General features: G+C 38.7%; 1 protein-coding gene across 15 annotated transcripts in view; it reads right to left on the reverse strand.

Annotated features, from left to right (window-relative positions):
* Positions 1-12,996, reverse strand: part of ABLIM1 (actin binding LIM protein 1) — a 201,083-nt gene that overhangs the window by 88,746 nt on the left and 99,341 nt on the right. For all 15 annotated transcript variants that reach the window (XM_064663410.1, XM_064663409.1, XM_064663405.1 and 12 more), the window contains exons 3-4: positions 4,069-4,252; positions 2,441-2,550 (exon numbers count right to left, since the gene is read on the reverse strand). In XM_064663410.1, the coding sequence (XP_064519480.1) occupies positions 2,441-2,550; positions 4,069-4,252 (294 nt within the window). The remainder of the gene's footprint in view (positions 1-2,440; positions 2,551-4,068; positions 4,253-12,996) is intronic.

Here is a 12,996-nt window from a genome sequence, read left to right on the forward strand (position 1 = left end):
AGAAGGTAAATAAGTATCATGGACCCAACTAATACTAAACAAAAAAGGAAAATAGTTTTTCGGTATTTTCCCATGTGATTTTCCCTGGTGTGCACGACAAGAGAGTGCAACAATATTTAGGTTCATGTTATTCATGTTAACCCCTGTATTTAGAGGCATTTGATTTTCCTTGAAATCATCCAAGCAAAGCTGTCAGTAAGCTTTCACTTGTGTGAAGTAACAGACACCAGGAAATGTCATGTCAACATTAATGCAGACATTCTAGGACAGAAGACTTCCTTTTGCATGACACAGACCAATCAAACCTGATATACTTACAGTCTATTGAATTCCCTGACTTCAAACTTCCTTTGTTTTAAGGAAAGCTTCCTCTAGTGATCTACCTGAAAGCAATCAGGGGAAGCTGACAGCAATATAGGATATAAAATAGTTGCATAGTGTGAATGAGATTCTCTTCTAAAAGAACTTGTATTAAAAAAATTATTTCAAAAAAGGGCAAAGCATTTGGAAAAAAAATTATATGTCTGATTTAGTTAGCAGGATAGACATGGAAGCAATCTGAAATAACTTACACTAATTGAAATTTGCTCTTTGGTGCCAGCAAGAAAGACTTCTCCATATCTAAGTAAACTTTTGCACAAAGATAAAGCAGCAGCTGGCATATCTTTGAAGACAGGAGATACTTCATTAATATTTTTTTAATTGAGTAGTTCTGAACTTATAAACACATGCTGATCTCACTTTCATTTGTCTGTTTTGGAGAGTTTTGCTCTAAAACGACCAGAAACTCTACACTATACCTTTCTATAAGTCTTTATCCATAAAAGACCAAGAGGTAACACAGCAGGTAGCTGAAGATTTCCAAGCAGTGCACTCCAAACTGTTAGGAGCAGGAGCTCTCTTGCTGTGTATACTGGTAAGGCAGTTTGTCCAGCAGGACCCAATTTTAATTAAAAAGAGCAATAAATCTCATTAAAAGTTGCAGGAAAGGTTACTTATAGTCCTTGTTACCTGTGGCTTCACAAGAAGCAATTCAAGCACAGACTGTGGCTATCAGGAAGTGACTATCCAGCTCTTTTGCTTGCTAACTATCAGACAACTTGAGTGTGTCATTTTTTAGGGACATTTTGGCACCTGGAGTCATGGATGTGGGAAGTGCCACTCTGCTGGACAGGTGTGCCGCCTCTGATGTAATGTGATCCAGATTATTCTATGCTGTGGCAGTGCTTAGAAAAACAACATCAGTACTGTCCAAGGTCCCTATGCTGTGCAGTTGCTTGCCAATTATGCCTCCTAAACATCAGTAATTCATATACAATTGCCTCATCATTCCTTTGTCTCAGAAGGATTCTCTGGGTGCCTGAAAAAATTTTTACCTCATAAATACCTAAATTCTTCCTTAACTGATTAGGCCTGTGCATTTTCAGCTCTAAATCTACAGTTATAGTGGAAAAGCATCACTTAACTGACGGAAAGGCACGATAACAAAAAAAGTCTCTCATTTTCCATTTGTCTAAGTGTTTGATTACATGTTCCGAGGCAAATCAGATAACTTGAGATTCACTTGACTCATCCGCTGAGCACAAACATCATCCATCTTTGCCTTTACATAACACTTTATAATCCTAGGATCTCAAAGCCAAGGACCAGTACAAAACACACAGTGTCTCCCTGAAGGAAACCAGCACCAACGGAAAACTACCCAGTGTCACAAGGAAAGCTGTGGCCATTTTGATTTATAAAACTGCACTGGGTGAGCGCTGAGTACAATCCAACAGTCAGAGAAAGAACCAGAAATCCCCAAAGATCAAAAAAATTAACTACCAGAGGCAGAGATTAATATCAGTAATTTACAAATTATCTTTAAAAAGCATTAAACCCCAATAGCAAGCCAAGTTAATTTCCCTCCCAAACTTTCTTCATTCTCTCTCTTCCCCTTTAACTTGCTTTCTGTCTTATTTATATTTGTTTCTTGAGGTTCTGATCACAGTATCATTGTGGATCAATCTAATGGAAGCACGAGCTTGGTGATACTCCTTTTAAAGGATAATTTAATTAAAGTCTTAAATAGTAGAAGAAAATTAATTTCCTCTGACTTTGTCCTCTTTTGAATACTTAAACCTGCACAATTTTGTATGAAAAAAAGGTAATCTATCAACTCCGAAACCTCAGGTTTTATCAATTAGATACTTTTCAAGTGCCTATCAAAGCAAAATCAGCCCTTCTAAAAATCCAGTCATTGGGGAAAAGTCACTTCTTCATATTGAAATGTGTGTCTCTTCCCACCTGTGGTACCAAGCACTTTATTGAAGAAAAAGAGGAAAAAAAAAATATGGTTCCCAGAGATAGTTCACTTTTTTAAAGGTGAATTACATTAGTTGCAATCAAATGCTGATGAGGGTGGTAAAGTGAGAGCCTTCAGAAATTCAGAAATACTTACTGCTTGAGGCAGACAGTTCTCTTGGACTGGAGGCCATGGGCTGAGCACACATCTGACAGAGACAGTCCCTTCCATTAAAGGTAACGCGATCGCCTGGTGGAAATGGACGCCTGGAAAGTTAAAGAGAAAAACAAATTTTTGCAAAGGTTATGCCAGAAATTTTCCTCTGTTCCCTATGCTTTGAGTTTGCTGCCTTCCTCCAGTGCAATCAATATTTTACAGAAACTCGGGCCAAATAGTTTCTGCAATGTGGCCTTGGCAAAGCCAGGCACTGGAAGAAATCCAATCCATGGATGCAAGCAGAGCAGAGGTTAGACTTGCCTTGTATTTTCATTTAAAAAAGACTATCAAACTTATTTTATCTGAATAGTAGAGACAGTGAAATCTGCTAAGACACAACAGCTACATTTATGATGGTCTCAGCATGATGTTGTGGATAGCAAATGATACAGAAGAGAACTCAAAGGAAGAATTGGAACTGTTCTTGAGGCTAGTGAAGGAATGTGGAGCTAGTCACTCATAAATGTTAAGAATGTGTGTTAGGCAGAAGTTGACATTGCTGTTAACTCTTATTTGGTGCATAAAGCAGAGGATGAAAAACGTTTTTTAACTCCAAATCTTTAATAAGGAGCTTAGCTGCTAAGTACAGACCCCTGCTACACCCCACCTCACTCCAAAACTGCTTAACAAAAGAACAGCTGCTGATTTCAACAAGCCAAAATGTTTAAGGCATTGTTTCCTTTCCACTGCCATTCCTAAGTGGGTCAAAAATAAATCAGCAGCAATAGTGCATTTCATTAATCTATTCCAGTGACTCATCTTTTGTTCATTCAACATAAAAAGATTGATGCAAGTCAATGCACATAAAACTAATGTCATGTTTCATACGATATCATCAGGTTTCACGCTGTCCTTGGGAAATAAAACTGAAACATACACATTATACGACTACCAACATGCAGTAAATTCACACACTATTTAAAAACAGAAAAACAATCAAAATACTTTCAATAGAAAAGGTCCCAGGCCACAGGATAAAGTACTTCAACTACTCATTAGAGATAGAAGTTAAAAATGCCACCTTTCTCCCATCCAGAGAGCCTTAACTAACTTCTTTTTATTTGCTGTAGAACTGAAGACTGGCTCTGTTACTGGGGACAAGAAGCAGCATTTCGGAAGAAGAGGGGGAATCACAGTTGTCCCAAAGCCATGTGTTCTTACATGATGTGAAAATCAGTCTCCAGTATGTTTTCAATTGTTTAACTGTTCTCATAGCCCAAATGTAGCATCCAGAATTTTGCTTTACCTCATTTCTCCAACCAAGCTGGGCTGATCTCCTGAACTCAACTCAACCCATATCATTACCTCAACATCCAAGCCTGATAATTCCTTCAGGCATGAGGGTAACTTTCTGAGAACAGGAACTATATGTAACGCAGCAGCTGCGTCCCCCAAACAAATGAGTGGTATTTTGAAGACCCTTAAAGTTAGATTTACAGCAGATCTTTTCCAGCCAATTGCTTCCAAAAAGAGAAATACGTCTTGAGACTTATGTCTCATGGTGAAACCTTTTTCCCTGTTTTCCTTGTACTGGGTTCACACTATGCTAGTTGAAAGGGATGACTTACTTGCAAACAGTACAGGCAAAGCAGCTTGGATGGTAAGTTTTTCCCAGAGCTGTCACTACTTCTCCTTCCACGAACTCTCCACAGCCATTGCAGCGGGTGCCGTACATGCGCTGGTAATCCAAGGTGCAAAGGTATTCCCCGTTCTTGATGAAAAACCCTCCCTGTGCCAAGTCACACCCACACACTGGAAGGAAAAAACACATCACACAGACAGATTAGAAAAATATACCTACTAAGGATGTCATCTGCTGTCAAATGAGATGACCTTGGTGGTCTTACTCCCTTCTATCAGATTTTTGCTTTCTCCTACTGTCACTACGTGCCTGGACATCCCAGGACATGGCTGGTGTTTTCTGGCTAAAGGAGAGCTTGTAATGAAGATTGTCCTTGTCCACATCATCTTAACTTTAATGTACTTGGTCCTCAGTTGCCAAGAGCTCAGTTACCTTGCATCATCCAGTTAATCGCGTTATCACAGTTATCTGTACCAATGTAATCTTACTTTCGCTTCTGGGGATGGATGTGAGCAGAAGAAAATACATGATTCCATAAATAGAACAGATTTTATTATTTTTTACACTAGCATACATTTTTTATGCAACCACATCCTTTAAGAAGCTTTCAAGGAGCTGATTCTCCCAGAAAATAATTAATACTATTGAAATGTTGCCTGGTTTAGATTAACTACTCCAGTCCCTAGGTAGCACTGAGCTGCTTCACCATTGCTGCACCAATACTTTTAGTTTTGTTTTTAAAAGCATGGTCTTTGAAATATTCAGTGTGATTTTACATTATTAATTTAGACATAAATATTGGGAGAAAGCTGCAGTGAAGAGATAGTCAAACATTAAAAATTTAGCCACATCTCCACTATACAGACTTCATGATATATGCAACCAAACTATATAACAGTATATTGGACACCAAATAAAGTCAATAGAAGATTATTCTCCACCTGTATTCTGAACAAATCAATATCCTAAGAACTACCATTACCTTTGAGTGCCTAATCTGAATTGATCTCACTTTAGTCTTTTATACACTATATTCCCTGTACTTCATGGATTAGGTAAACAACTCTAATATTTGGATAGAGACTTGTGGCCAAGTACAAATTTATTGGGAAAAATAATTGTAACAATAAAAGGGTGAATAACCAGTCAAGGATTTCTGTGACTTGGCAGTTTTTCCACTGTAAAATACTTACTCACCCAAACCAAAACACATCACAACCAGATGCCTTTTTTGCTTTAAGAAAATACTCACAGTGCTACATTGGCATTTCTGGTCAACACAGAGACAGAAAGCAATCCTGCCTATAACAGCCAAATCCCATGAAGAGAGAGTGCCATGGGAGATGGGAGATTGAATTTCACACTGTGCCTTTAGCTTGGATTGTACAAAGAACTTGAAACTACCTACTTAGTGTCTCCCAGTAGCACCAAAAATTTATATGCAGCTGCTCCCAGGTATTTTGGTTTCAGCCACTCCTACTGCTCCTCTGTATATTGCTGTATCTGTGTAATTCAATAAGAGAGACCACTCTTCACAGCAGGCTAGGACATTGGCTTACTCTGCAAGCAATTCCATTTCATCCGTCTTCAAAACATTCAAGTACATTTAGATCAAATATCAGAAATATTGTATATCAGAAATTTTGATTATCAAGGAAAACTAAATAAGAAGCATTCTAGGTCCCTGCAGCTGCAAAGTCCTTGAAAAATTAAAATACGAAATACAGAAAGATTATCAGGGGAACTATGTTCAATTCTTCTTTCTGCCACAAGTCCCAAGCACAACACTGTGCCCAACATTCTTTCTCACTCCCATTATAATGGGCTAATATCTTATAAACTACCTGCCTTGAAAATTAACATTGCAAGGCATTTGGGGCAGGGATTTAAAATTCTGTTTGTCTGTTTTCCAGCCCTGGATATCTAATGACTGTTACTGTAACAATAATTAATAGAACAGTATATACTATAATGCAGCTTAGAATTAAAGCAGTATCAGTACTAGCATTTTTCCAGTTTCACATTTCTACATAGAACAATGATAATATTTCACGTGCAAACAAATTACATTTCATGGTAGCACTAAATCCACAAGCAGCCAAAACTGAATTATCAGTGACTGAGAGGAATTAAAAAGAACTACTGCTCACAAATGTTCCATGCTGGTTTTTAGGTACACCTCCAGAAAAAAAACCCCTCTTTCATTCCTTCGTTTTCTTCTACTGATCTCCATTTTGTTTCAAATATTAGTTTCAAACTAATGGTACAATATCATGTAACCATTGGGCAGAAAGCACTGTGACCTCCACACCACATCACCTTAGACTCTTCCTGAGTTGGCACCACGTAGTAACTTTCCACTGCAGGTCCAGAGGCGAGACCTAAGCCTACTTAAATAGGTTTGCTTCTCTAAGTTACTCTGAGTGGATCCTTACAATTAAGTCATGGAGTAACTGAGAATTCTGCTTTAATGTCAGAAAATTGTTAGAGATTACTTCAGTATTCAGACTATTAGATCCTGTGGTTACAGTGCACGAACTGGAGCATGGTCATGGAGTGGTCAATACCAGATGCTTCAGAAGCTGCTAAATTTCATAAAGAGCTAGTCATGTGTCTGTGCAATTATTTAAACCACATTTTTAATTTAACTTGTAGCTTTAACATCCAAGTCTATATACATTTCAGCCTCAAGCTGAAGTCACTCAGCATGCAGTTGTATCTGCCTCAGAAGCTGCATATATGAACTCTTTGGCTCTTCACTGTGGTCCCCAGTTCTACCAATGAGTCACTTTTTGGAGAACTCATTCGGTCATTGCAGCCCTCTTTACCTGCCAAGGCAATGGTCTAATAGGTTGGGATGATCAAAAGGAACTTTTACTGCCATCTCTGTTCCAGCTTCTTCTGAAAATCCAGCTTCAACGTATCATACAGAGGTCTGTGGCAGATCATAGATTGCAAAAAACACTACAGACTTTGAATGAAAGGGTTCATGCATTCCAGTTATTGGCTCTACCCTCTTTGCATGCATTGCTACAGAGATTCAAGCCTACTGACAAAAATGGGGGCTAAATTATTGGGCAAGTCTTTTGAAGATAGTAATTACTATTATTAAAAAGAAGCTTCCTCTATCGCCCTTTTCTTTCTGAAGTCTCCTTTCCACCCAATCTCTAATTCATTTTGTCAATAACTCAGAATTTCTGAGTTAAACTGTCTCATACTGGCAAGTCATGAATTCAGGCACGAGCAGAAGTGATCCACCAGCAGATTCATCATCTCTGGCATTCTCACAGCAGGAAGCACACACCAATCTGAAAGAATTAAAAGACAAACTCTGGCAACCCCACATTACAACGGATTTTTGCAGTCAATTTAGCACATGTGTTCCTATCACTAATCACAGCTTTAAGCTACATGGGCAAAACAAGGGTCACCCAGACTGTTAACATCCATGGTTGGAAAAATGCTGTTCCAGCCTGCTGCTTTCACTTTGAGTCAGAGATCAAACCAGAAAGGACGAACATGACTGTATCCACACTTGCTGTACAACAGGGAAAGGATTTAAACAGCTTTTTGTTCTTTTTTTTTTTTCTGCTTTTGGCAACTGTGCAGAAGTCATGGTTCTGACAATATAACCCTTCAAGCTGAAACACAGTGCCTTAGCACACATATTTATGACCACTATAGAAGTAACACAGAAAAGATGTACAAATTGTGATTGTTTTTTATTAAAAAGAAAGACCATATGCCCAGCAACATTCATGCCACAAACAGCAGAGGCAGTGAAGAGAAATCAGCTGTGAATGCTACATATGTACAACACATCCTAACGGTGTGACCTAAGCAATTGCTGTGATACACGTATCATGTCATCAAAGAAAAAAATAAACCTAAGTGATGACAGTTAATAGGAAATGTCAAACTATATTCTTGTTTTTTCCTATACTGATGGGAAAAACAACTTTGAAAGAATTACTTCATGGAGCCAATAGTGATGCACAAATCACATCTGAGAAGGCAAAATGCAAGAAGTATTCTGTAAACATCCATCACATAGAAATACTTCTACAGGAGAGTAACATTTCCCCAAGATTCTTCCTTCTCAGTATGATGGGAAGACATTCTGTTTACATGACCAAGATCTCCCTTCTAAAACAGGAGACACTGGGGAGCATTTCTGTTCCCTATGGTACCACAAGCATAGAGACAAAAAAAATCAGCATTTTTCTTTAAATGAAAAAAGAAAATCATTATCTTCAAAAGCTCCAGGAGGAATGCAGCCTTTTTCTCAGAGTCTGTATATCAAAGAATTTCATTTTACAAACAAATAATCCTGCCTCTCTTGTGAATGGAATAAGCTGGAATACAGTTCTGCCTCCCACTGTATGGAAAACACCCACCTGCCAGCTTTTTCTGTCTTGAACTACTCTCTGGAGCTACTTTTTTGCATCCTTAAAGGACAAAAGGATTGGAGACGCTGTCAGTGCTGCTGTCAGCTCTCAAAGCTACAGGGTCTGTGTATGCAAACCTGGGCTATTATGACAAAATGCAGCTGCTCAAGAGCAATCCAACTGCCTGGGATCTCCACGGGACCAGGACCATTCTTAAGATGAGTCACTTCCAAGCTTTAACAGAGATGATGAAAATGAAGAGATCAGATTTTTTCAAAGAGAATGGAAGTAGGATTTGATCCTACTGAGCATTATGCAGGATTTCCTCAGGCTTATTGTCAGTGAGAATTGAAAAACCAGGCCCTTAGTAAAATAACTCTATGTTGACATTAAGTAAAAATTGTTTCAACACTGAAGAAACAAAACCACACAAGCAGACTCTTGCCCTCTTGAGAGAGGGCTCTCAGTTTGCAGAAGTGAATTCTATTTATTAAGAAAAATCTAATGATCTGCTTTGTTACCATGCATTAAATAAGGTGCAAATTCAATTTCCTGTTGGGGTTTTATTTCTTTCTTGTATTTCTAAGCTTCATAGAATAATGGTGCTGTTCTCAAGTAGGGAAATATTCATACAACAGCTATTCTTAGGGCATAATGGATCTCTTGTTTGAAGGTAGAATGGAATTTGGCATTGTTTCAGTTTATCAACATCATCCAAACAAATACACAGGAAAAATCTGTTTCTTTTTTTCGTGTAAGAGTTTAACAAATCCCATATTGATGAAAGCAAGGTTCATGTTCTTATTAAAGTTTCTGCATTTCAAGCCTTTCTCTGCCTTTTTTTTCTTATATCAACACTTTTCTTGATGGTATAAGTAATTTAAAGAATGAATATACATCGAAGCATCATCAAAAGGCCACATGAGAATGATAAATCTCAGAAGCCATGCTGCAGCACTACCACTGCAGAGATTGCAAGGCATCATTAAAAAACAGAAATCCTGATGACCATTTACCACACTCCTGTCACTGGAGACTTTTTCTGTCATACACTGATGAGAGATATACAAATCCCTCCTGAGCAAAAGATAAGTTTGCATTTCTCCCCTCTTCTCCTAAATTGTCTGAGATCCCCTTAGGAATCATCCTCTAGCCTCCAGTCAGGCTCTTCTCCTCTTCCCTTGAAAAATCCTGACCCTCCATTTCAAGCATCCTGCCTGCACAAGTACTGAGTGACACTGTCATTATGACACAAGTTATTCTCAGTGGGGTACTTGAGTGAAACCCCCGGGCATATAATGCAAGCACTCACTCAACTGAAACCAAAAGTGATGTTTTAACTTGATCAACTTCCCAATCAATGCCATGACACTGCCTTCAGTCCTTCAGTCTTCGCTTTTCTCCTTATCACAGGAGATACAAACAACACTGCACAGAGAAACATTTTATATGCATATATTTCAGTCTTCCTAGCAATCTAACAGCCAATAGCTCATACGTGAGCCCAACGGCAAGCAAACAGCTGTATATAATGTAGCAATGTGACAGCTTCCCCACTTTGCCACTGAAACACCAATGTTCATGCATCAGGATGGGAACAATGGCAGGAATCGTTCAACCATTTAAAACACCTTTCACATTAGACTAAGCATGAGGTAGAGATCAAAGTCATTTACGGGTCTGTGGGAAATGAACCTTGAAGAAAATGCAATCAATGGAAAAATGTCAAAGTTTAGCCTGGGATAGCTTGACTGTAACTATCTAGATGAGAGATCTCTCTAAAAAGATTTTAAATAAGCAAATAAAGAATGTAAGAATAGAACAAAACCAAAGCTCATCCAAGTCTGGCAAATGAAGGATGCATTGACAACAAACCCAAGCAACTTTTTGTATTCTCATAAGGATGCTCTGCCCCACTAATCAAGCACCTGTAAAGCATCCTGCAGGCCCTCTACTTTCAAAGGGATCCAGCAGCTTTTTAAAAATCTGACATGGCATCTGTCAGCATTGGTCAACATCAGCCAAGCAGTGCAATTAATTTCGTTTCCTGTCAAATGTTTGGTCACTGAAAGAGACCTCAAGCCCAGCTAAACTAAGATCAGTATCAACTAATTGTCATCACTAGTATTCTAAGTCCAAGAGCAAAGCAAGATCCACTTTACAGAATCACAGAAACACTGAATATCATGAGTTAGAAGGGATCAACAAGGATCATCCAGTCCAACTCCTTGCCCTGAACAGGACCATCCCCAACAGTCACACCATGTGCCTGAGAGTATCAGCCAAATGCTTCTTGAGCTCTGTCAGCCTTGCTGCTGTAACCACTGCCCTGGGGAGCCTGTTCAGTGCCCAACCACCCTCTGGGTGAAGAACCTCTTTCTAATATCCAACTTAAACCTGCCCTGACACAACCTCAGGCCATTCCCTCAGGTCCAGTCACTGGTCATCACAGAGAAGAGATCAGTACCTGTCCCTTCTCTTCCTCTCTTCAGAATGGGAAGAAACTGAACCTGAAGTGAAATACCAATAGGTATCACTGCAAGAACAAGAGCAGCCTTCCAGACACAGCAGCTAAGAGATGCAAATGCAGAAATGGCAATTACTCTCACAGCTGTAACTGAGCCTGAATGGATGAATTCACATCTGAATCCCATTTCCTGACATGGGAGAAATTTTAACCTTTGTTAGCTTCCCAGAACAACCAAATCCCATTTCTCAACTGTTCAAACCTGATTTGCTGTCCTTAAACATGTCTCCCTCCTTTGGTCTCCCTGTGCACACAAAAAACAGTGTGCCCCCCTTTTCACTTTTTCATTAGATTTGTGTACTAATCTCTTCAACAACAAGTACTTCTCTTTCATTTTCACTCTTAAAATCTTAACTTAATCTTCCTCATGTCCTTCTATGGCACTTTCTACCATGGATAAAGGATGTAGAGCTGTAATCCTCCAAATCTTCAGTCAGATCCCCAGAGTCCTGACCATTCAAACCAGGATACTGTAACATTTCTGTCCTTTTTGGTTTTATTTGCCTGTTAGAGCACTTCAGGCTCATATCTTCCAAAATTTTTATATTTTAATGACTAGAAATTACCTTTTCTTTAAATGAAAGCCAAAGCACTCAGGTTTACGGGGAAAAAAAAAGAAAATACAAACACTCTTGATAAAAATTAAAAGACTTGACTTGATAATGTTAAAGGCTGTTTCAATAACCAAGCTGAGAAGGGGAGTTCACAAGCTTCTTCAGAAGTATTCGTGGAAATGCAGAGATCTTTTCAAGCACTGCATGGGATATCTACTATCAGAATGTCTTCATATTTAAACTTTCCATCCACTCACACTGAACTATTTATAGCATTAACTACCCAGCAGCCAATTTGCAGCCTCCTCCTGCTGTCACTGAAAGAATCTGATGACAGATCAAAGGTCAAAGAACTAATGATTTAAAACGCATTCCAACTGTTGATATAGTGTCTGCTTACATGACCCTAACTTCTTCCCAGTCCTTCAAGGGAGGAAGATCCAGTTCAAAGTCACAATCTAAACTTAGGAACCCTCCCCCTTCCCTGTCAAGCCCATTGAACTACAGATGATGTAGTCTTGAAAATCCATCACATAAAAAAACTCAGACCTGTGCCTGGAATCTAAACATACCACACAGAGTTCTGGAAATACATATTGATATGGGCTTTCCTAAATAAGCTTGAAAGAAATGTAACTCAAAGGAGGAAAATTAGCACATTTATTCCATAATTAAGAAACTGCTTTATGCTGATTTATAACAATGTTTTAATAGAAGCTAAAAGTTTTTTCTCAGAGGAATTCTCTAGGATTGTGGAATGCTTTCTGGATGCCAAGACTTGGCTTGGCTTTATAATTAGCAAGATTATTAGCAGGTAATTGCCTTTTGATATTTGATATCACCATAGCACATAAAACATACACAGTGAAACATTTCCACCTGGCATTGCTTAATCAAATTATAGATGTTTATGCCTCATGGCTGTGGCTGCCCCATCCCTGGCAGTGTTCAAGGCCAGGCTGGATGGGGCTTTGAGCAACCTGGTCTAGGGGAAGGTGTCCCTGCCCATGGCATAGGGGCTGGAACTAGGTGATTTTAAGGTCCCTTGCAATCTAAAACGTACTATGATTCTATGATAGTGAGGTCTAGAAAACTTTAGGACACCATCTATATTCTTATGGCAGGACTGCTTATCTATGAGATTAAATATCTTTTAGTTTATATTACCCTATGGAAGGTAACTACATTTTCCAATTTATATTCAACATCAAGAACAGGGACAATGTCTATTTGAAATACTCCTACTGCAAATACTACACTACCTTCTAAATAATGCAACTGATCTCTACGTGTACCAAAATCAAGCTCTGTAAACTTTTACATTGTTACTATGAAAGCTTAAAGCTCTTTCTGTTAAGCAATACAGTGTATTGAAACCAGCATTTCCCTCTAGCCCAGAAGATGAATCACAGGCTTAATAATAAAGCCTTATTATAGCAAGTTTC

Source organism: Pseudopipra pipra, chromosome 8, assembly GCF_036250125.1.
Source record: "Pseudopipra pipra isolate bDixPip1 chromosome 8, bDixPip1.hap1, whole genome shotgun sequence".
Classification (NCBI taxonomy): Eukaryota; Metazoa; Chordata; class Aves; order Passeriformes; family Pipridae; genus Pseudopipra; species Pseudopipra pipra.